At 38.2% G+C, this 25,108-nt stretch overlaps 1 protein-coding gene across 2 annotated transcripts in view; it reads left to right on the top strand.

Moving 5' to 3' along the window:
• The window catches only part of API5 (apoptosis inhibitor 5), a 40,260-nt gene that overhangs the window by 12,966 nt on the left and 2,186 nt on the right, over positions 1 to 25,108 (top strand). For both annotated transcript variants that reach the window (XM_017669576.3, XM_017669577.3), the window contains exons 8-13: positions 270 to 359; positions 1,309 to 1,490; positions 2,742 to 2,835; positions 7,953 to 8,009; positions 16,417 to 16,493; positions 17,013 to 17,149. In XM_017669576.3, coding sequence (XP_017525065.1) covers positions 270 to 359; positions 1,309 to 1,490; positions 2,742 to 2,835; positions 7,953 to 8,009; positions 16,417 to 16,493; positions 17,013 to 17,149 — 637 coding nt within the window. The remainder of the gene's footprint in view (positions 1 to 269; positions 360 to 1,308; positions 1,491 to 2,741; positions 2,836 to 7,952; positions 8,010 to 16,416; positions 16,494 to 17,012; positions 17,150 to 25,108) is intronic.

Genomic DNA, 25,108 nt, shown 5'->3' on the forward strand with positions numbered 1-25,108 from the left:
TACAGGTTTTAGGGTCATCCCTGCCACCCACTCACATTGTGACCTTGCCAAGTCATATAATCTCTCTGACCTTCATTTTCCTCAGTAGTAAAATATAGGGCTGCACCTCTAAGTTATTTTTCTAGTTCAGAAAATCATTATTACATAATTATGATTCTGTAAAAGCATAACAAAAATTAACAGTCTTAAATAGTTATCTACAATCATTTTTATTTTACAGTCCTTGTCTGTTCAAAAAAAGTGGCTGATAACTGAATTATGTGCCTTAGGTATTGAAACTATTGGCAGAGATGAGTTCATTTTGTGGTGACATGGAAAAGCTAGAAACAAATTTAAGGAAACTGTTCGATAAGTTATTGGTAAGAACTTTTTTCTTTCCTTATGGTACAGTCTGTCTATAGCCTCAAAGTCTAATGGTGTAGTATCATTTCTAGAGAACCAGCTTTTGAAATTTAGATTAGACAATAATTCTAACAAGTGTTGTTAGCTGCTCAGGACACATACTGTATACTTCAAAAAAAAAAAAGTTTTAGGCCTTTCTTCTGTTGTTGGTGCTTTACATAAAATATAATACAGGATTTATGTAGTAGGTCTTTTATCAAGATATTTTTTACATTTGCTCCTGGTCACCATCAGGTTGCTGTCCTAGGCCAAATAGCTTTAGCAACCAGGACAAAAAGTTTAGATCGTAATTGTGGACAAAGTAGATCATCTGATAAAATCATTAACGGCATCACCAAGTGATTTTCTTGTTGGATGTGAACAGTTGTATAGCTGACACACAATAGCACGAATTGAGTCATCAACATCTGGTGCTCTTCCGGACCTACTAGGGTGTTACATCACTGATACTGAATGCTTTTGGTAGTTGTTTAAATGTGAGAAGAATCAATACTTAAACAATACGCACTAGTGTTCAGAAAAGATTTTTGGAGTTAGCATAATGTAGTGGTTAAGAGCATTGACTTTTGATGTCAATCCTGGATTGAATCCTGACTTAATTCAGCTTACTTTTTCACCATAGAAGTTATCTAAGAAAAGTTCACCATAGAAAAGTACCTAATAAATGTTAGCTGTTTTTATTGTCATTATTAGTAGTATTACCAACTGTAACATGGGCTAATATGGAGAGTTGACAAGCTAGATAATTGATCTAATATGTAAAAGGAATATCTTGCCTGTATTTATGATCGTGGTAGTTTTTAATGCTTTGTGTATTAAGAGCATGCCCAACAATTACTTGAGTGTGTGTTTATAATTGGAATATTTAGAGCAGATTGCAAATGCCTCTGAAATTTCATCTCTTAGGAATACATGCCTCTCCCTCCAGAAGAAGCAGAAAATGGGGAGAATGCTGGTAATGAAGAACCCAAGCTGCAGTTCAGTTATGTGGAATGTTTGTTGTACAGCTTCCATCAGTTGGGCCGAAAACTTCCAGATTTCTTAACAGCGAAACTGAATGCAGAAAAACTCAAAGATTTCAAAATTAGGTGATGTATGATTGAAGTGGTCCAATCCTTGGCAAAGGTGATGGCTGTCTTCATACTCCCTTGGGTTTTGTTTTCATTTTATAAGAGCATTCTTCCCCCTCTGCCTTACCCTAGTGGAACAAAATGAAAGATCCACAAAACAGGAATATATGTAAACATACAACATCTGTGGCATAACAAATCCATGAAGGAAAATGAACTTCTTCAGAAATGGACCCTGGCTTTCCCAAACTGCTTTATGATCTTGGACAGGTTCCCTAACCTCCTTAACCCCTCAGCTGTTTTCTTCAGTTGAATGTAGCACCTGTCCCATAGAATCATGAGAATTAAATGAGACAGTGAGCAGAAATCTTTGAGCACATTGTCTGGCACATAGTGAGTACTCAGTGAACTACAGCTGCTATTCTTATTAATGTCTTACACGGTTACTAGAGGAGCGGCACTGGAGAAATCATAAGTACTTTACATAAAGACACTTTGTATTAAGTCATTCCAGTAGCAATTTCACATCTTAAATTTTGAAATGCTTGGCCACTGTTTTATCTTTTACTATCCTCTACTCTTTGCTAAGACAGAGGTTTAATTCTTAGTGAAATACTGATCAGAGGCAGGCAACTTAAGAACTTACTCTAAAAATTAAAAAAAGGTGACACCAGGTTGTTAAAGCAGTGTTCCTAGAAGTCAACAGGATGGGGTTAGGGTGCCACCTTTCTCCACATACTATTTGGGAACAAACTTGAACAGATTGGCTTTGGGCCCTCTGAGATTTGTATCAGTTTATAATAAATTCTCAAGTCTACAGTTTTGTTTTATATTCAACTGGACCCTGAGGTACAAACAGACCAAACACTATCTCTTGTCAGCAGATAAACACATAGAGATGAAGTGACTTGTCTAAGGTCCCTTGACCTTCAGTTGGCCAGTGGGAAAGTAGAAAGAACCCAGGCCACCTGCTGCTAGTCCATGCTCCTGGGTGTTTCACTCTGACGCATTCCTTGCAGGTTAACATAAGCTTCCTTTGCACAGTGCTAACAAATCTTTCCCTTGCCAGGTTGAGTGTAGATTTATTCCATTTTTGATAAAGGAAAACTTTTATTTTATGTATCTCTTATAATTATAATTGGTAATTTAAAATATTCTTTATTGGTAAAGATCATTTAGCATAATAGAAGATTCTTTGAGTTTAAAAACAACATTGAAGTGAAAAAAACAAAAAGTGATGATTTGCTAATTAAATACTCTTTTATTTAGGCTACAATACTTTGCACGGGGCCTGCAGGTTTATATCAGACAACTTCGCTTGGCTCTCCAGGGTAAAACAGGTGATGCCTTAAAAACAGAAGAGGTAAGAATACTGGGTCACATACTGTAAGGAAATTTTTATAATAGCTACCATTTATTACAAATTCAGACAATTTATATGCTGAAATGTAACATTTGCCTTTATTTGAACTGGTGATACAAGTCTATGTTGAACATACGGAATTAGAAGATTGTCTGCATATTTACTTACTGGCTAAGTTATAATTTTATCATTGTTGAAATGCCTTGAATGTTTCCAGTGTTTGTGGACAGTGTTTATTACCAAACTTAGATACATACCAATCTTTCACTAGGGTCTCATTAGCACGTTTTGTTTAATTTGACTGATGGTTGCAGTTTTTTAAGTTTCACCTTTTGAAACCCAATACTAAATTATCAGTTATCTACCTACAGCCTGCTTGGCCCAACAGCAGTAAAACTTAGCCTCCTGGCAGGTGGAGGTAGGGTTTCCCAGCCCTCCTTCAGCCCAGTTGGTGGAGCATTGCAGAAGCCAGCTGTTCAAAGTAGAGCAACCATCAACTTAACATAAACTGTTATATATTTAGTAAACTATCTGTGAATCTTATGGTAAACACAAATCTGAAGTTAATAATAGATAACACAAAAATGTTTTAAATGAGGAATCCAAGCATAATATTGAAAAAAAAGTCATATCACAGAGAAAGAAAAGAACTACCAAAAACAACCAGAAAACAATAAAATGGCAGTAAATACATACCTATCAATAATTACCTTAAGTGTAAATGGACTAAATGCACCAATCAAAAGACAGGTTGGCAGAATGGATAAGGAAACGAGACCCATCTATATACTGCCTACAAGAGACTCCTTTCAGACCGAAAGACATACATAGCCTGAAAGTGAAAGGATGGAAAAAGATACTTCATGCAAATAAAAGGGAGGAAAAAGCATGAGTAGCAGTACTTGTATCAGACAAAATAGACTTTAGAATAAAGAAAGTTACATGAGACGAAGAACATTATATAATGATAAAGGGATCAGTCCAACAAGAGGATGAAACAATTATGAACATATGTGCACCCAACACAGGAGCACATAAATATATAAAAAACATACTAACAGACTAAAGGGGGAAATAGACAGTAAAACAATCATATTAGGAGATTTTTAGCATCTCACTTAAATCAACAGATCATCAAGATTGAAAAAAAATAAGGAAGCAGAGGCATTAAATGACATATTAGACCAGATGGACTTAACAAATGTATACAGAATATTCCACCCAAAAGTAGCAATCTACATATATTTCTCAAATACACATAGAATGTTCTCCAGAATAGATCACATGTGTGGATGCAAAAAGACCCTCAATTCAGAAAGACTGACATTGTATCAAGTATCTTTTCAGATCATAATGGTATGAAACTAGAAATCAATTACATGACAAAAACAAATAAAAAAACATGGAAGCTAAAAACATGCTAAATAATTAATAGTTAATAAATTGTTAATAAATCAGAAATCAAGCAGTATATGGAGACAATGAAAAAACAAATTCAACAGTCCAAAATTTGTGGGACACTGCAAAAGTTCTAAGATGGAAGTACATAGCAATACAGGCCAACCTCAAGAAACAAGAACAAATCCCAAAGTCTAGACTCACAACTAAAGAAACTAGAAAAAGGAACCCAAACTACTAAGTGAAACCCAAAGTTAATGAAAGGAGAGACATTATAAAGACCAGAGCAGAAATAAAGAATAAAATAGAAAAAAGTCAGTGAAACCAAGAGCTGATTCTTTGAGAAGATAAACAAAATACACAAACCCATAGCCAGACTTAACACAGAAAAAAGAGGCCACAAACAAAATCAGAAACAAAAGAGGAATAGTTATAACTGACACCACAGAGGTACAAAGAATTAGAGATTTCCATAAAAAATTATATGCCAGGAAATTGGACAACCTAGAGGAAATTAACAAATTCCTAGAGAAGCACAACCTTCCAGGACTGACCCAGGGAGAAACAGAAAATTGGAACAGACCAATAACCCATAATGAAATTGAATTGGTAATAAAAGAAACTCCCAACAAACAAAAGTCCAGGACCACATTGCTTCACAGCTGAATTCTACCAAACATTTAAACAAGAGCTAATACTTGTCCTCTTTAAAGTATTCCAAAAAGTACAAGAGGAGGGAATACTTCCAAACTCATTCTGTGAGGCCAGCATCATTCTTCTACCAAAACCAGATAAAGACACCACAAAAAAATTATGAACCAGTATCCCTGATGAACATAGATGCAAAAATCCTAAACAAAATATTAGTAAATTGAATTCAAAAAACATCAAAAGGATCTTCCATCACGACAAAATGGGAATTATTCCAGGGATGCAACGATGGTACACTATTCATATATCAATCAGTGTGATACAACATATTAACCAAAGGAAGGATTAAAACCATATGATCATCTGAACAGATGTTGACAAGTATTTGACAAAATTCTGCATCCGTTCATGATTAAAACTCTCAAAACAAAATGAGTATAGAGGGAACGTACTGCAACATAATGAAGGGCCATATACAATAAATCAATAGCTAACATCATAATGGTGAAAAGCTGAAAACTTTTCCTCTGAAATCAGGAACAAGACAAGGATGTCCCCTCTGACCATTTTTATTCAACAGTACTGGGGGTCCTAGCCATGGAAATCAGACAACATAAAGAGATAAAAGGCATCCAATTTGGTAAGGAAAAATTAAACTGTCACTATTTGCAGATGACATGATATTATATATATGGAAAACTCTAAGAACTCCACCAGAAAGTTATTAGATGTGATAATTGGATTCAGCAAATTTGCAAGATACAAAATTAATACACAAATCTCTTGTGTTCCTATATACTAACAACAAACTAACAGAAAGAAATCAGGAAAACAATTCCATTTACAACTGCATCAAAAGGAATAAAATACCTGCGAATAAACCTAACCAAGGAGGTGAAAGACCTGCACTCTGAAAACTATACGACACTGATGAGAGAAATTAAGACACAAATAAATGGAAATCCACACTTGGTCATGGATAGGAAGATTTAATATTGTCAAAATAGCCATCCTGCCAAAAGCAATTTACAGATTCAATGCAGTCCCAACCAAAATAACAACAGCATTTTTCAATGAACTGTAATATCCTAATAGTCATATGGAACCACAAAAGACCCCAAATAGCTAAAGCTAAATAGAGAAAGAAGAACAAAGATGGGGTCATTAAAGCACCCTGACTTAAAACTATACTACAAAGCTACAGTAATCAAAACAATATGGCACTGGCACAAGAACAGATCCATAGGTCAATGGAACACAATAGAGAGCCCAGATATAAACCCAGGCATAGATGGTAAATTAATATATGATAAAGGAGCCATGAAAATGCAGTGAAAAAAGACAGTTTCTTCAATAACTGGTGTTGGCAAAAGTGGACAGCTGTATACAAGAGAATTAAACTGGAGTGCTGTCTCACTCCACATACAAAAGCAAGCTCCAAATGGATCAAAGACCTAAATGTAAGCCATGAAACCATAAAACTCATAGAAAAAAACATAGGCAAAAATCTCTTGGACATAACATGAGCGGCTTCTTCATGAAACATATCTCCCTGGACAAGGGAAAGAAAAGCAAAAATGAACAAGTGGGACTATATCAAGCTGAAAAGCTTCTGTACTGCAAAGGACACCATCAGTAGAACAAAAAGGCATCCTACAGTATGGGAGTATATATTCATAAATGACGTATCCAATAAGGGGTTGACATCCTAAATATACAAAGAGCTCATGCATCTCAACAAACAAAAAGCAAACAATCCAATTAAAAAATGGGCAGAGGAGCTGAACAGACAGTTCTCCAAAGAAGAAATACAGATGGCCAACAGGCACATGAAAAGATGCTCCACATCACTAATCATCAGGGAAATGTAAATCAAAGCCACAATGAGATACTACCTCATACAAGTGATAATGGCCACTATCCAAGACAAGAAATAATAAGTGTTGGTGAGGATGTAAAGAAAAGGGAACCTCCTACACTGCTGGTGGGAATGTAAATTGGTGCAGCCACTGAGGAAAGCAGTATAGAGGCTCCTCAAAAAGTTAAAAATAGAAATACCATATGCCCCAGTAATTCCACTTCTAGGAATTATCCAAACAAACAAAATCTCTGATTTGAAAATACATGCACCCCTACGTTTATTGCAGCACTTTTGATAGCCAAATACAGAAGCAAGCAAAATGTCCATTGCTATATGAATAAAGATGTGGTATATATACACAATGGAATATTAGCCATAAAAAAATAAATCCTGCCATTTGTGACAACATGGGTGGACCTAGAGGGCATTTTACTAAGTGAAATATGCCAGGTAGGGAAGGAGAAATACCGTATGATTTCATTTATTTGTGGAATCTTAAATATAAAATAAACAGAACAGCAGTAGACTCATAGACACTGAAAAGTGACTGGTGGTTACAGTGGGGGAGGGAGGGGTGGAGGTGGAGGGGATAAAGAGGCACAGCATCTCAGTCGTAAGTTGGCCATGGGTGGAAGTGCAGCATGGAGAATATAGTCAGTGGTTGTGTAATATTTCTTTGTTGACAGAAGTAACTACTAGAGTGGGTGAGGATTTAATGTGTATAACTACTGGATCACTGTGTTTTATACTTTAAATCAATATAAAATTGTTTATCAACTATGCTTCAATTAAAAAGTAAAAAATAGATAACCAGTTCTATGTCAAACTATATCTGTATCTTTTGAAATGTTTGGTTTTCCCAGATCTCACCTATTTTGATCAGTTTGCATCACAGTTCTAAAGAAAAGATCTTAAGTTTTCATTATGTCTTCCTATGACCTTAAACTGATTACTTTTAAAACACCTCCTGCATATATATGACCTATTCCTTACTTGTTTTTCTAGTAAATTGTAGATTATACTTTAAGGTTCTAACCTGTCAGTAACATAAATATAATTTGCTTTCTTTTCCATCTCTACACTGTTATAGAGTCATGAAATAGGAATAAGAGAAATTATTCTGAAAGAGAATTATAATTAGTTCTGTATAGGCATGGAATATGCATCATAAAGTTATTGGCATTTTAATTTCATTTTCCTTTTTCAGAACAAGATTAAAGTTGTTGCGTTGAAAATAACAAATAATATCAATGTTTTAATCAAGGTAAGTCTTCTTTCCTTACCTGGTCCTCCCAGCTGCAGCTAGAATGTTAGTGGAAAAAGTTATCCATGTGTTTTTAGGTCTGAAATGGTAGTGTTTAAAGGGAGATGGCATTGTCTTCCAGACATTGGGCTTTTTAAAGCTTTATGTCTTTTATAATACTGACATTTCTGTAGGTATAAAATCAAACATTGTTTTGTTTTGTTTTTTTAAGTTATTGCAGATGATACTGCAAACAAAGGAAGGCATGCAGATTTTTCTGGCCCAAAGCATTGGAGAAACATTTAGACTCAAATTTCAGTGACTTAAGTTCTGGTAGTCTTAATACTGTTGGGTCCTTTCAGACAGTCAATAAAACCCTGCTTTGCTTACAGTAAGAATGGACAGTCCTATGGGGCACATGAATGTTTTCCTGTGGTCTTTTCTGTTAATTTGTCTATGTAATAAATTGAAAGCTTTTTGTATTATAGGCTAAGGTGGGCCTTACCGTTAAACCATAAATACCCTTCATTTCTGTTTTTCCTCCCCAAGTATCTGTTAGCTTAAACAAAAAATTAATACCTGAGAGAACAAAAACAAGAATCAAAACAAAATAATCTTCAGTTTTTACTATAAGTTAACAGAATTGCAGACAGATGGGATAAAGAAATGATATTTGTAACACCTAGAGCATAAAGCCTGCCAGGAACAAAATTGGGACTAGTGGTATGTTGCTCTTCAGCAATCAGAAGGTTGGGGGACAAGCAGGACCAGCCTGTTATCCCCGGGGCTGAGCGAGAGGGCAAGTGTCGGCGGCTTGGACACCCTCCCCTGAGATCCGGGGAAAAACAAAACCACACCAAGCCGGGAGATGTGTCAGCCTCAAGGGCGCAGCAAAACTCAGCTTTGTTCCATCAGAGGCTTAGTTATATAGGGGAAGATAAGGAAGTAACAGAAACCAGTGGGAATTGATTATCTCATCTGTCACTAGGGTCTTTAGGCAGGTTTCGGGTTAGGTGGGGAGGCGGAATTAGGGCCAAGAGCGCGTGCGCAGGAAGCTAGTTAGGCCACAAACACGGAAGTAATGAGGGAGGATGGAAACCTCCAGTCTGCGGCCGTCACAGGCCTAAAAGAGGCAAAGGGTCCCAACAATTCCCTCTTTTTGTTTTATAAATGCTCTGGGATGTCCCGGCAGGCAAGGCCTCTGTCTTAGGTTGTCCCCCTCTGGCAATCTTACCCATCACTGGGTACCTTGCAGCTCTTCAGTTGGCCCAAGCTTACTCATCCTCCGTGGCCTGTCTTAGGTTGTCTCCACCTTGGAGATCTTACCCGTCATGGGCATGCAGGGAAATAGTTAGGGGGAATTAACGAACACGGCCTCATCATAAGGTTCACAGCGATTGTAGGGGTCACTGGCTTCCGTGGCAACTCTCTGGTAATGTACCTGCACGCACATAAACTGAATTGATTCAGTTCTCTTTTGGACAAACTGGATAATCTTGTTAATAATGCAGGGCCCAAAAGTGAAAAGTAGGAGCAAAAAAAGGATAGGACCGAGGAAGGGCAGAATATAGAGTAACCACCCATGTAACTGAGTCCAAAGAAAATTGGCTTGTAATTCTTTTCGGCATCTCTCGAGGTCTTCTTGAAGTTGCTTGACCTTATTTTGGACTATGCCGGAGCGGTTTGCATAAAAGCAGCACTCTTCCTGTAAAAGAGACATAAGCCTCCTGTGAGGAGATCAAGCCCCCTACGGTTCTGTAGGACTGCTGTCGCGAGGGAATCCAATTGTGCTTGAAGGTCAAGAATTGTGCTGGCTACAGCTTGTATATCATCCATCATCTGTTGAGAAAGAGCTTTATAATAATGCAGAGAAGTCCCCAGTCCTGCCCCAGTGGCAGCTCCGGTGGCCACCTCAAGGCCTATAAGCAGGGGGATAACTTGGATGGCCCTTTTCAATCTACCTCCAATGTGGTCTAAAGCAGGAATAGGGAGGCTCTGATTATTAGGGACCACTCCAATGTCAGGGAAAATTACAGCTGGAGCACAAAGCCCCATCCAGTCTGTCGGGAGAAAGCCAAACACGTCTTCCCCACAAATGAAGACTGTTCCATTAGGGGGACAGAGAAAGGTATTGTTCACAGTAATATTTTGTTGGCAGAAAGAATAGTGGATTCGACCTACATCTATCCTACAAGTATCAGTACGGGGGTCAGCTTTGAAGCATGGGCCTTTAGGGGAAAGAAGGTCTAGATAGACTCTAGAACTTGGGGGTAACAGCTGGCACTGGGGCTCGGTCTGTGACAGGTTAACAAGAAGAGCATTGGCTTGTAATGGTCCCAGCCTCAAGCACAGCCAGCAATCCTTAGCTAAATTGGGGTTGGTTCTATTGAGTAAGGTAAAAGCAGCCTGTATGATTGATTGTGTCTCAGGATCAAGAAGCAATTCTCCTCTGATCTCCGGGAGGCTAAGAGGGTGGTAAATCGGGGGATTTTGGTCTTCAATCAGCCTGTCTACCAGTTTTTTTAATTTTGGTACTGTCGAGCCTGATCTTGGACTCCGCCCCCATCAGAGGCACCTTATAGGGGCAAATTTATTCCAGCAGACGTTCTCTCCCCTATTCTTTCGACAGTCAGCATATTCATCCTTGCCTTTTATCAGAGTTGCATACCAGTATGTTTTGTTCTGGTGAGTGCAGGGGATAACATCCTGATAGCATTGAGCATGAACGGAGGCAAGAAAAGTGGTGCAAGGACACTCAGAGGGGGATTTCCTTGGGCAGGTGAAGATATTTTGGGACCTGGCCAACAATGGTGAGAGAGAACTCTCCCAGGGCATCCATTTTCTGTCCCTTGCATTAGGTAACTGCCCATTGCCCATTAGGCAGGTTTTGGTAGAAGTATAACTGTGCGGGAGGAGGGGCCTTGGAGTGAGCGCAGGCTGTGCGGGGGTCTCCGATGGTTTTTTGTAGTATGGCTCTTGCTTGACCGGGATCTCCAAATCTTGTCCTAGCTAATGGGAGATTTATTGCCATTAACAGGAAGACCAGCATCATTGGGTTCATTGCAGACCCTGAAAGAGAAAGAAGAGAAATATTCTCAGGAGGCAGGGGGCCTTCTGGGTCATCATTGACATCAGTGAACTCCCCCTCCTTAGGGGGGTAATACTTGAGATCCCTTGCGGGGACCCAGATCGGCCTTTTCTCACTGGTTGGAAAGACACAGCCGAATCCCCTTCCAGCTGTAATGAGGGGGTCTGGGCCCCTCCATTCTCCAGTAAGGGGGTCCTTCCATCGGGCTCTAATCATCCGATAAGTAACGGTTGTTGTCCAGTGCTTTTGGAAGGGTGAGAAGTGTTTGCCTTTGGCAAAATTTAAAATATTTAGAGTAAATAATGCCATCTTTAGTTGATCATGGGGGGGGAGTGTTCCCTTTTTGTTTTATTATTTGACATTTGAGGGTATGATTGTGTTTTTCCACGATTGCTTGTCCTTTAGGGTTATGAGGAATTCCAGTGGTATGGGAAATTTGCCATTTACTCAAGAATTCAGTGAAAGATTTACTAATAAAGCAGGGACCATTATCGGTTTTGATTTGATCTGGCAGGCCAAGAATGGCGAAGCACTGGAGAAAATGGCTTATGGCATGTTTAGATTTTTCTCCCATATGGGCTGTAGCCCAACAAGCATGGGAGAAGGTATCAACTGTTAGAAATATGTATTTAAGCTTCCCAAAAGGGGCAAAATGTGTGACATCAGTCTGCCAAAGGTTATTGGGCCTCAGGCCTCAAGGGTTCACTCCGCCCTTTTGAAACGGAGGAACTTGTAGAAAGGCTGGCATGACTTACATGTCCTAATGATCTTTTTTAAGTCTCTGACGGGGACCTGAGGGAACCGATGGTATAGTCCGCTCCAGTTAGCATGTGTAAGTTGATGAAAAGAGGTGGCCTCCTGTACTGTGTAGGCTGAAGCTAGTCAGTCAGCAAGAGCATTGCCTCTCGACAAAAAAGCTTGGCAAATCTTGATGTCTCCTTAGATGTTGTACAAAAAGGGGAATGAGTCTCTGTTTTAACAAATGGCAGGCTTGAATCATTAAAGGAGTGATGGGATTATTGTCAAGTCTGATGTGAGCACCCACAAGGTTGGGCAGTAGATTGACAATGTAAAGGCTATCAGAAAACAGATTAAGAGGGCCTTGGATCTCAGACAGAGCTAAAACAGCAGCATAAAGCTCTTTAAACTGGGTGGAGCCCTGTACCTCATGAAAGAGGGTTACAGCCGGAGGGCACTCCTTGTGCCTGGGGGGAACATTACCATAGAGGCTCCCCATTTACCCCATCAGTAAAAAGAGAGGGGAAAGAGGGGTCTGCCTCAGTGAGGAACATTTTTGGCGGCTACCACGCCAACTGGCTAAAAGAACTCATCCACTTATAGGGACCATAGTGACAGTCCACTATCCCCGGAAAGCTTTCCATGGCCATTGCCAATCAAATTATTTCTCTGTAGCCACGAGAAATCATTGACCAAAAAGGGACGATCAAAGAGTGGGGTTCACACCCAAAAAGACGGATAGGAAGATCTCGTCCCTTGACAGTGCAGTTGGCCATTTGATCCACTATAGAGTACACTCGGGGTGCCCCTCCCACAAGTAGACATATCCAGTGTACGGGATCCCCCTTCTGAGCCAAAAGAGCAGTGAGGAGGGCCTCTCCTGCCATAATATAGAAGACCAGCGGCAAGTTTGGATCATATCTTTTTAAGGCAGCATTATCAATGGCATGTCAAATTTTTGTTAATGTATCTCTATGTATAGGGTTTAAAGTCACTGTTGAAGCTAGATCAAGGCCTTTTAATAGGTCGAAAATAGGGATAAGATCAGCTGTGGTTATAGGAATCCAGGGCCTCATCCAATTGATTTCCCCCAGCAGTTTCTGGAGCTGTGGTAGCGTATATGTGTCTTGAATACATAACTGGGGCTTAACAGGGGACACAACATCTAATGTTAAAGTAGTCCCCAAAATTTTAAAAGGAGCTATCTGTTGAACTTTATCTGGGGCAATTTGAAAGTTGTAGTTTTTGAGCAGGGAAAGGCACCTTTTAAAGAGGTCGTCTAATTTGCGGGAACAAGTGGCCCCCAAGATAATATGATCCATATATATGTAAAAGAGTATGTCAGATTCCTCTCAGCTTGTTGCTGGCATTCCTCTTCATACAAAGCACACCACTTAATATAAAGGGGGCCAGGGAGAACCACCCGGGCAAGAGCCCTCCAATCTGCGGCGGTGCACGGATGGTGAGCAAGTCCCTGGAGGATGGTCTCAGTCCAAGGAGCACTGGGGCCATCCTCAAGAACGGCCTTCTTTAATTCCTTAAGGTCACCTGGCTCCCAAGGGTACCAGGGGGCAGGGCGGTTATCTCCGCGATTAACATTGACAGGAAATAGCTGACATGGCCCTGGGTTAGGTTGTGGGTAGAACAATGGATTCTTTTGGGGTTGGCAGCCAATGGGAGAGCATGAGTCCTTATATGGGAAAGGAGCTGGAACCTCTGCCCATTGGCATCCAATAGGAGAGCATGAGTCCTTATATGGGAGAGGAGCCGAAACCCCTGCTGGTTGGTATGGATGAGGAGGTGCTGATGATGATTTGAAAGGGTTAGAAGAGGAACTAGTACCAGGAAGTGGTGGGTACAAAGGAGCCGTGGATTTGGGAGGCCAGGGGGCGGCATCAAAGGGTCGGGGGCGCCATTGCCACGATTCTCATCCGGCTCTTTATGGCTTTCTTGTCCTGCCAGCGTGGACTCAGCCTGAGGAAGGGGATCAGAATCTTCCCGGGAAGGGACTCCCCACCCGGTGGTTTCCCTGTCTATTAAGTTCTTGGCAGCTGGCTTCGATGGCCGAGGAGGGAAGCAACTCTTAAGGGCTGCTAAAGTGGGGAAGGTCCCCAAAGGGGGGATATCACCCTGATTAACTTGGGCTTTGCGTACGAGTTGCTCCACCCTGTCCCAAGTTTCCCAGTCATACAAATTACTTGCAGGCAGCCACAGGGCGACCTTAACTAAGGTCTCCCAGGTTTTGATAGCTTGGCTGTCAGAGAGCTCTAGGCCTCTACTTCAGAGGAGGACCCTAAGGGATTCAAGAGAGGGATCAGGCTTGGAAGAAGAATGTCCCATATTTTATGGAATTACACTTATCCGTAGTCCAATTAGCTCATCAGCGAAGTTCCTCATTCCTCACACGGGGCACCAGTTGTTGCTCTTCAGCAACAAGAAGGTGGGGGGACAAGCAGGACCAGCCTGTTATCCCCGGGGCTGAGCGAGAGGGCAAGTGTTGGCGGCTTGGACACCCTCCCCTGAGATCTGGGGAAAAACAAAACCACACCAAGCCGGGAGATGTGTCAGCCTCAAGGGCGCAGCAAAACTCAGCTTTATTCCATCAGAGGCTTAGTTATATAGGGGAAGATAAGGAAGTAACAGAAACCAGTGGGAATTGATTATCTCATCTGTCACTAGGGTCTGTAGGCAGGTTTTGGGTTAGGTGGGGAGGCGGAGTGAGGGCCAAGAGCACGCACGCTAGTTAGGCCACAAACACGGAAGTAACGAGGGAGGATGGAAACCTCCAGTCTGCGGCCGTCACAGGCCTAAAAGAGGCAAAAGGTCCCAACAGTGATATGCCTTAAAACTAATCTGGTAAAAATCCCATGCAATGGTTACTTTTTCTCAGAAGAAAGAGGGAAGCTTTTCAGACAAAGCAACAGGAAGACAATTGAGGGATGAATATCACATTGCCAAGTGAAAAAGTGAAAAGGTATTAAAAACAGAAGAGGTAAGAATACTAACTCTCTTCTCCTAAGAAAGCTTTTATAATAGCCACCACTTATTTCATATATTGAATATATAAAATAATTTCAGTGAATTCATATATAATGTGAGATTTACTTTATTTGAACTAATGACATAAGTGTAAGTCAAAGATACACTATGTTAAGAACATTTTAAACTTAGCTAAAGCATAGACATGAGAAAATTTCCTGTTCAGAAAACCATAGTGATTTAAACATGACTGTAGTAGAAGGATGCAAACAGAAGAGTGATAAATATGGTCAGCAACTAGTGTGTAGGGTGCCTTCCCAAAAATATCTTAAAAGAAATTTTAAATAGGGATAAGAGTGTCTGATCAGTTATTTTTTTTAGGAAAAACTGACATGCTGTGGTTCATCATCGATGTTTCTTCACAACCTTTAGCTCCTACCTAAGGCAACTCATCTAATTCCACAAAATTTCTTTCACTTCAGTGTTAATGAATCCACAAACTGTACCCCAGTTTCACATTGCCACCTGAGATTTAATGTATAAAATTGAAGCCTTCCCCTTTCCTCTTCCTCTTGTCCCTTTCTTGTGTGTGAGTATGTGTTCTGTTGGGGTTTTTTCCTGTTTTACTGAGAAATAATCGCCATACATCACTGCATAAGTTAATGTACAGCATAATGGTTTAATTTACATATATTGTGAAATGGTTACCCTTTTCTCATACAGATACAATAAAATACAAAAAAATAAAATTATTAAATAAAATTTAACAAAATTATCATATGCTAAATCACTCCAGCTAGAAACCTCAGGTATTTTTGGTTCAAAGAATTTGTATTGGCTAATTGCCTGAATTTCTCTGGTACTCTCGACTTAAGTTTTATATAATAGGAGGTGATTTTGTTAGTGTACTCATTTTAACTATGGAAAAAATTCAGTGTACTTCTATCAGATTTTACCTATATATAAAAATTAGAATACAGCTAATAAATATTAGGTAAAATATTAAAAATAAATATGGTTAGGAGTCCATTCAGAGTTTTGAGGATATTATGAAGTTAGATATTTCAATTCTGACTTACATTAGTACTTAAATTCAGCAGCCGTTTGCATTACCACAATTGATAATTTGGTATTTAAATCTTGTGGGTTTTCCCTTACTGGAGATTTATAGATATTTAAGGGGAAGCCTAAGCTTAGCCAACCCTTTACTTTTGTTCTAATTTGAACCACTAAAAAATATGCAAAAGCAAATGGCAGATTGCACCATTTTATTCTCTTTAAAGCACACTGGTGACTGCATCTGTGAAAAAAAAAGTATTTGTTTATTGATTTTGTTTATGAAAATTGATATTGTTATTTTATCCTGGGATTTGACATCTAAAAAAAACTTAGTTGCAGATTCTTAAGTGATGTACACAAAATGACATTATAGATGTAATTTATAAACAAAATTGTCCTGCTTACTTTTTTCTTAAGTTTTTTTTACATCTTTATTCACCAGCAGAAAAGCACAAAGAATAAATTAAAACTTTCCAAAATTTATCTTGAAAATGTGTTTCACTGTTTCTTACCCTTACCACACCACCAATACATTAGAAATGTTGTCTAATTTTGTCTTTTCAGGATCTCTTCCACATTCCTCCTTCCTATAAGAGCACAGTAACATTATCCTGGAAACCTGTACAGAAGGTTGAGATTGGGTAAGAAATATATTTAAAAGGGATTTAAGTGTTCTAATAGTTATAATTTATAAATAAGAAAACTTAAATTCAGGTGTTACATTTACTGTACAGAATGGTATATTAGTTGATTGATTCTTAATAAGATGTTAAAATAAGGCTGTTAAAACATGACTTACAATATAAAATCTAATAGTGGTATTTATAAAATAAACTTGAATACAACCCTGGAATTTGGTGGCTGTTTGTTCTCCTGTGGCATAATTAAATTTCTGAGAAGTTTTACAACATGAATCACTTTAATATATATAGTCTTTGAAGCTACATATTCCAGATTATTTTAAAGCCTTGTAAATGCCCTCTTGACAATGTCTGCATAACTAAGTCGCAGTTAATTTGATGATAACAGAATGTTACTTCTTTTTTCAGATGTGACTATCATCTTTAGAATGTCTTTCATAACTGATAAGCTAAATTTTAAATGTATTGTGGGCCTCTGGTCTAACAATTTTTTTTATTGCTGTTCTTCTACCATTACAGGCAAAAGAGAGCCAGTGAAGATACATCTTCCAGTTCACCACCCAAGAAATCTCCAGCAGGACCGAAAAGGGATGCCAGGCAGATTTATAATCCCCCAAGCGGGAAATATAGCAGCAATTTGGGCAACTTTAATTATGGTGAGCGTTTCTGTTTGGGTACAAGCAGTTGAGGGGTTAGGCAGAAATTGTGTTGTACTTCATTTTGATTTTTAATTATATATATTATCATAGCTCTTTCAGGTGACTTCTGAGTTAACTTGGGGAACTAGAGCTGTTGGGGAAACAACTTAACCCATTCCTTTCTAACCTTCTATCCCCTTGGGCTGACTGAATGGAACACAAAGAACTTAATGGGAGGTTCACAGTAAAGGTGCTAAGAAAGAGAATGTAAGACAGGAAAATAAATGTTTTCACTAAGCATTCCAGATTGGATTAAATAAAGATGGCGGTGTGAGAGATGAGACAGAAACCTCCTCCCAAAACCACATAGAATATGAAAATATAGCAAATACATCTAATCCTGAAAGAGCAACAGGAAAGAAGGCTGCAGCAGACTGCCTACACCTGGGGAAAACAGCAGACCTCAAGGAAAAGGGCACCAGCGCCACTCACCTGTGACCCCCACCATTGCTCCAGGGGCTGAGCAGTTCCAGAGAGTAGAGCTTCTGGGCACTAGAGGGCGCCACCTACAAATATAAAACATCAAAGAAACCTGGTTCAAACCAAAATCTCACAAAACAAGTGAAACTGAACTCATTAATCGTCCTGAAAGAGATTTCAAAATAAAAAATCATAAACATGCTCATGGAGCTACAGAAAAATATTCAAGAACTCAGGGAGGAATTTAAGAATTACATACAAACATTGAAGAATACGGTATCTGAAATGAAACATACAATGGAGGGACTTAAAAGATTAGATGAAGTAGAGGAGATGGTAAATGAAATAGAAATCAGAGAACAGGACTACAAAGAAGCTGAAGCAGAGAGAGAAAAAAATAGGAATGAAAGAATATTAAGAGAACTGTGTAACCAATCCAAAGAGAACAATATTCATGTTATAGGGGTACCAAAAGAAGAAGAGAGTAAAAGGGATAGAAAGTATCTTTGATGAGGTAATTGCTGAGAACTTCCCAATCTGGGGAAGGAGATAGTCTCTCAAGCCATAGGTACACAGATCTCCCAACACGAGGGACCCAAGGAAGATAACACCAAGACATAATAATTAAAATGGCAAAGATCAAGGATAAGAACAGACTATTAAAAGCAACCAGAAAGAGAAAAAAGATCACATACAAGGGAAAACCCATCAGGCTCTCAACAGACTTCTCAACAGAAACCTTACAGGCCAGAAGGGAGTGGCATGATATATTTAATGCAATAAAGTGGAAGGGCCTTGAACCAAGAATACTCTGAAAGCAAGATTATCGTTTAATTTGGAGGGATTAAACAATTTGCAGATAAGCAAAAGCTGAGGGAATTTACCTCCTACAAACCATCTCTATAATGTATTTTGGAGGGACTGCTATGGATGGAAGTGTTCCTAAGGCTAAATAGCTATCACTGGAGGAAATAAAACCACGGTAAAGAAAGTAGACCAATTAATTACTAAGCAGATGCAAAATCAAGTCAACTACCTTCAAAGTCAAGGGATAGACAAAGAGAGTACAAAATATGATACCTAGTATATAAAGAATGGAGGAGGAAGATAAAGGAGGAAAAAAGAAAAAAACCCTATAGATTGTAATAGCACACTAAGTAAGTTAAGTTAGACTGTTAAGATAGTAAGGAAGTTACCCTTGAACCTTTGGTAAACACAAATCTAAAGCCTGCAATGACAGTAAGTACATACCTATCGATAATCACCCTAAATGTAAATGGTCTGAATGCACCAGGCAAAAGACATAGAGTCACTGAATGGATAAGAAGCATACACCTCTCTTAATCAGAGTTGCCAGTAGAAAAAAAGAAAAAGAAAAAAGAAGTTGGCGTGAATCATCCACTTCTGGTTTTCCCTGTTGTAGCTTCAAGGCAAGACATTCTGTGCATCCTTGCTCAAGCATGGCTACAGCTTCTGGCAGATCTTGTCCTCCCATATTCTTGCTATTTCAAAAGGAGAAGCCATAGATTCAGATGGTAAAGCACTGTCTGGCAAGAAATATGTGTCCCATTGCAATCTCCTTCAGCTGCCCACAGTGTAGTCTATCAACTTGAGCCATTAGTGTCACGAGAGCTTCCCACTAGAACATTCTCTCCCAGTGCTGTTGAATGAGAAGTGAAGTTTGTTTCTCACTGACTATATCCTCATAGATCCTTTCAAAGAAGAATGGATGGAAATACCACTGTCTCAGCTGGTCTTACTAGTACGAATTAATTCAAAGTAATTATTCCCAGAAAAAGCACATTCTGATCTTAAACTCTCTCTAATTATTTCTGAGGTAAGATAATTGCAACATTAATTCCTCTAATATCTGAGTAACAAATTATATAGAAGCAATTTTAGATTATGAAAAGTTCTAACTCAGACTCTTTGATGCAACTTCAGTATTAGAAAGATCACTGAACTCTTTTACTTATATAATAATATGTAAATGTGCATGTCTTAACCTCTTATCTTACCTGAAAAATAAGGATAACACAGAGCTCCTAGAAACTTCAAATAAGAATGGGTGGGGGAGACTTCAAGTAATAATTGTTGAAACATTTTGTAAATGGAAAGGATTCTGTGTTACTTCATTGCATTAAATACTGTCCTCTGTCACTTGTATGATTTAATGTGTCTATCAGAACCATTCTTAAATTCCCTTTAATGTGAGTAATTAAGAGCTATGGCAATACAAAGAGAATTGTATTCTTTTTTACTTGGGCAAATCAGTTACTTTTGAGTTTCCATGAAGATTCTGCCCTGTGAAACTCATTGCCTGCATGATAATGGGAATATAATGCATGTAGAAAAAGAGATGTGAAAATGCTAGGCCTTAGATTTTATGTGACAATTTTTTTTGTCACTGAAAAAATGAGCAGGTTTACTCAAGACAGAAATCCAGGAGCCACTGAACTTCAGTTCTGTAGTCATCAAAGTAACAAAAGGGCAGATGAGCGTGCCTGTTGCCTTTATGTATGGTGTTACAGCACTTTAATATTCCCATAGGGGTCATCCTTATCATTGGGGTGCTTGTCATAAATTGAATTACAAAGCAAACTAAACTGATTCTTACTGCAAAATAGGAGCAAAATTTCTGCTAGTATTTTACATTTGGGAGTTGCATGTCAACAGTGGATATTCTCACAATAACAATTTGAAGACTGTTCTTGGCTTTCTTTCACCTATTCAATTGAAAAGAGTTCTTGGCACTATAGATGAGAATTGGTGGACTTATTTCTCTCAAATTTTGTTCTCCTTTTTTTATATCCTTTACTGAGGGAACTGACTGTGTCAGGAAGAAAGAAGCACATTGCATTTTTTTTCTAGGATGTCAGTGTTGCCTAAAAATTTGAGGGGGAAAATGTTTTGTGTTCTTCAAGTTTTTAATACTTGTTAGCCCACATTTGCCAAAAATTATCATAATTCCACTTTTCTGTGTCAGCTAAGTTCATACTTTGTTTTATTTTTCCAGAGAAGGCTGATTGGATTTTTTTTTTTAAGTCATGTATACCGAGAGGTTGGGAAATTTACTCCTTTCTTGTCATTAGGGAACCAGGTAGTATTAATGTTACCACCCTACTACAGTGAACAGGTCTATTGCAGATAAAATAGTGCCAATGTCATGGGCCTGAACTTCTTCACCATAAAAGAGGAGCCAGAATTTGTGATTGTTCTGTGAGTCCAGGCAGGCATGTATAGACTTTTTTTTCCCCTCATCTGAGTTTGTCACTTTACAAACCAATGTCTTTGTTACTGGCTTTATAAACATAGTACTGGTTCCCATAACTCATTTCAACTTCCTGATGCATTTTCACTCAAATTATTCACAAACACATATCCATGTTTAGTTTTCCTTCCTGCCCAGAGTTCCCCAGTAACACATAAATACTCAACATTCTATATTTTGACTTGTGTTCTTTACCCTTTACATTTTTAGAATATAAAAATAATTTTTAAGGTGTAATTTTAGAAGTGAGGGCAATGGTTTTTTCAATTAGTAATGTAAGCTTGAAACCATTGAAAAGATAATGAAAGTGTAACATGGTCCCTTAGGAGGAAGCCCTTCAAAAAGAAGAAAATTTGGAGACTCCTTGTACTACAGAAATGGCTACATCTGTTGCAGATCAGAAAAAAGTAGCCAATAGAGATAAGATAACTGCATCAAATAACCTTCATACAGAGTATATAATATACTCATTAGATACAGCTGAACAGTTGAGGGTAACCTAGTTCTGCATATTAAGACTGAAATAATTCGAAGGGTAGATTTTAGTAGTCTGTTATAGCTTATAGCTAAAAATGATATCTATGAGAATATTAATTTGTTAAGTGTGTTGATGTTAAATTAACTAAGAAATGAAGGTTTTATAATGAGTATGGTACGGGGAAAATGCACAGACATCTACATAGATGAGACTAAGTCTTCACTGGCCCAAGATGCAGGTGTTAATTTGCAGATGACATGATATTATACATAGAAAAGACCGTACCAAAAAACTACTAAAATAACCAAATTCAGCAAAGTTGTAGGATACAAAATGAATACACAGAAATCTGTCACATTCCTATATACTAACAATGAACTTGCAGAAAGAGAAATCAGGAAAAAACTGCATTTACGGTTGCATCAAAAAATAAAATACCTAGGAATAAACCTAACCAAGGAGGTGAAAAACCTTTACTCTGAAACTATAAGACCACTCGTGAGAGAAATAAGACACCAATAAATGGAAATACTTCCCGTGCTCATGGATAGGAAGAATTAATATTGTCAAAATAACTATGTTACCCAAAGCAATTTGCAGATCCAGTGCAATCCCTATCAAAATACCAAGAATGTTCTTCAGTGAACTAGATAAAATAGTTCTGAAATTCATATGGAACCATAAAAGACAAATAGCCAAAGCATTCCTGAGAAAGAAGAACAAAGCTGGGGGTATTATGCTCCCAGACTTCAAGCTACACTACAAAGATAGAGTATTCAAAACAATATGGTACTGGCAGAAGAACAAACCCATAGATGGAAGGAACAGAATAGACAGCCCAGATATAAATGACACATATATGGTCAATTAATATGCGATAAAGGAGCCATGGATATACAATGGGAAAAACCCTCTTCAGCAACTGGTGTTGGCAAAACTGGACAACTACATGTAAGAGAATGAAACTGGATTATTGTCTAATTCCATGCACAAAATTAAACACAAAATGGATCAAAGACCTGAATGTAAGTCATGAAACCATAAAACTCTTAGAAGAAAACAGGCAAAAATCTCTTCAATATAAGCATGAGGAACTTTTTCCTGGACCCATCTCCTCAAGCAAGGGAAAATCAAAAATGAACAAATGGGACTACATCAAACTAAAAAGTTCCTGTACAGCAAAGGATACCATCAGCAGAACAAAAAGGTACCCTACAGTATGGGAGAATATATTCATAAATGACTCATCTGATAAGGGGTTACTATCCAAAATATGTAAAGAACTCATATGCCTCACACCTGAAAACCAAATAACCCAATTAAGAAATGGCCGGATGACCTGAACAGTTACACAACACAGTGGTTCAACATTTACCCATATTAAATCTTCACCCCTTCCAGTGCGGTCCCAGTCAACATAGTAAGATGTCACAGAATCATTAACTGTGTTCTCCATCTTGTACCACCATCCCTGTGACCAATTTATATTGATTACAAATTATTGTGCCCCTTTATCCCCTTTCCCCCACCACCCACCCCAACTATTTTGTAATTCCTCTCCAAAAAAAAAAAAAATACAAATGGCCAACAGGCACATGAAAAGATGCTACACATTGCTAATCATTAGGAAAATGCAAATTAAAATCACAATGAGCTATCACCTCACACCAGTTAGGATGGCCACTAACCAAAAGACAAGAAACAACAAATGCTGGCAAGGTTGTGGAGAAATAGGAACCCTCCTACACTGTTGGTGGGACTGCAAATTGGTGTTAACTGTTGTGGAAAGCAGTATGGAGATGCCTCAAAAAACAAAAATAGAAATACCATTTGACCCAGTAATTCTACTCCTAGGAATTTACCAAAAAAAACAAAAAAAATACCTAATTTGAAAAGACATGTACACTGCAATGTTTATTGCTGCACTGTTTGCAATAGCAAAGATATGGAAGCAACCTAAGTGTCCATCAGTAGGTGAATGGATAAAGAAGATATGGTATATACACAGAGTGGAATACTATTCAGCCATAAAAAAAATTCTCCCATTTGCAACAACATGGATGGATCTAGAGGGTATTATGCTCAGTGAAATCAACCAGGCAGAGAAAGACAAATGCCAAATGATCTCATTTATTTGTGGAGTATAAAAACAGCAAACCGAAGGAAACAAAATAGCAGTAGACTCACAGACACCAAGAAGGGACTAGTGGTGAACAAGTGGAAAGGGTTGGGTGGGTAATGGGGCAAAGGAAGGGGATAAAGTGCACAGTAATTCGCAATCACAATATAAGTTGTTCACCAGGATGGTAGTACAGCACAGATACACAGTTAATGATTCTGTAACATCTTACTCTGTTGATCAGGACCTCACTGGAAAGGGTGAGGATTTAATATGGGTAACCGTTGAATTACTGTGCTTTGTAACTGAAACCAACATAAGATTGTATATCAATGATACTTTAATTTTTAAAAATTCAGGAGTTACAGCCTACATAAACATTACTACATTCCCTGAATGCATCCACAGTCCCTGCATCTCACTGGGAGCATCTTGCCCTCTGGTGACCACCTCTGATTTTCTGAATGTGTTCACTGGGGTAGTAAACATAATGGTTTCATTTAAATGGTTTGCATACTGATAAACTTAGGGAAATGTGTCATAACATGAGAGATGATTTGGAATGAGACCCCATTCTATTACACAGATAAATGTTGGCTAAGCTGGGAGAGGTCTTTTGGAGACCTAACTCAGAGTTTCTGGAGAAAAAAACACAAAAATATCACCCAAATAAGGTAACTGTATTACTAGCCATAATGGCAAAGAATGGATTACAATAATGACTTCATAGGAATGTTTCAGGCTTCCAATATTATGGATCAAAAATGACAATACCAGGTGGTTTTTATTGCTCCTAACAAGATTGCTACAATGAGGAAGTTTGAAAGTTCAATGAACAGATTTGATCTCTGGGATTGTAAACTTGAGACTCAATTAATTTATGCATGATGAAAAGTTCAGCCTTGCTGATAACTTCAGTTTTCTTCACTGGAAAGACTCCTTTGAGAAATATTTCTCTAGAGCTACAAAAGAGACTGACCAATGAATGAAAGACTCATTCTACTGTATGACACAAGTGACCTGGTTTTTCAGCAAAAGATATGCTTAATTTATATCAGTAATCCAAACGTTATGTATGCATATCAGCTTTTTGGCAACACTGAGCAGCTCATGTAGCTAGCTGATAAAGTAGTAAGAAAAGCTGTCAGCATTTATATCTACATTTTTGTGAGTCCAGGTGCTTGAAATATTGTGATCAAAACAAATTGTCAATTCGTTGAATTTGAAAGGTACGTTATTCAGTCTAGCCTAATTTTTCAAAATTGATCATTGACAATTTCAGATATTTTAATATATGGCATTAACTCTTCAAGGCCAGTGGCTCTTTTTGTTAACTCCATATTAAGTATAGAAATGATTATCATTTCATTAACTATCTTTGGTAGTGACAGGCACCAAAATAAAGTGTTACCATAATATTGTCACCTTGAAATATCTTATTTTAATAGGATATCTTTAATTGAGTAACTGCTATGAATACATTTGGCACCTTGCCATATGTGCCATGATATATAATGTTGCCCTTGTTTTGTGAACAGATTGAATTTGTTGACAGACTAGCAAATGCCAGTGTTGCTTTTGTAGAGCCTAATGCTACATTCAGAAGTACAAGCTACATTTCTTCTGTGT

This window comes from Manis javanica, chromosome 11, assembly GCF_040802235.1.
Source record: "Manis javanica isolate MJ-LG chromosome 11, MJ_LKY, whole genome shotgun sequence".
NCBI lineage: Eukaryota > Metazoa > Chordata > Mammalia > Pholidota > Manidae > Manis > Manis javanica.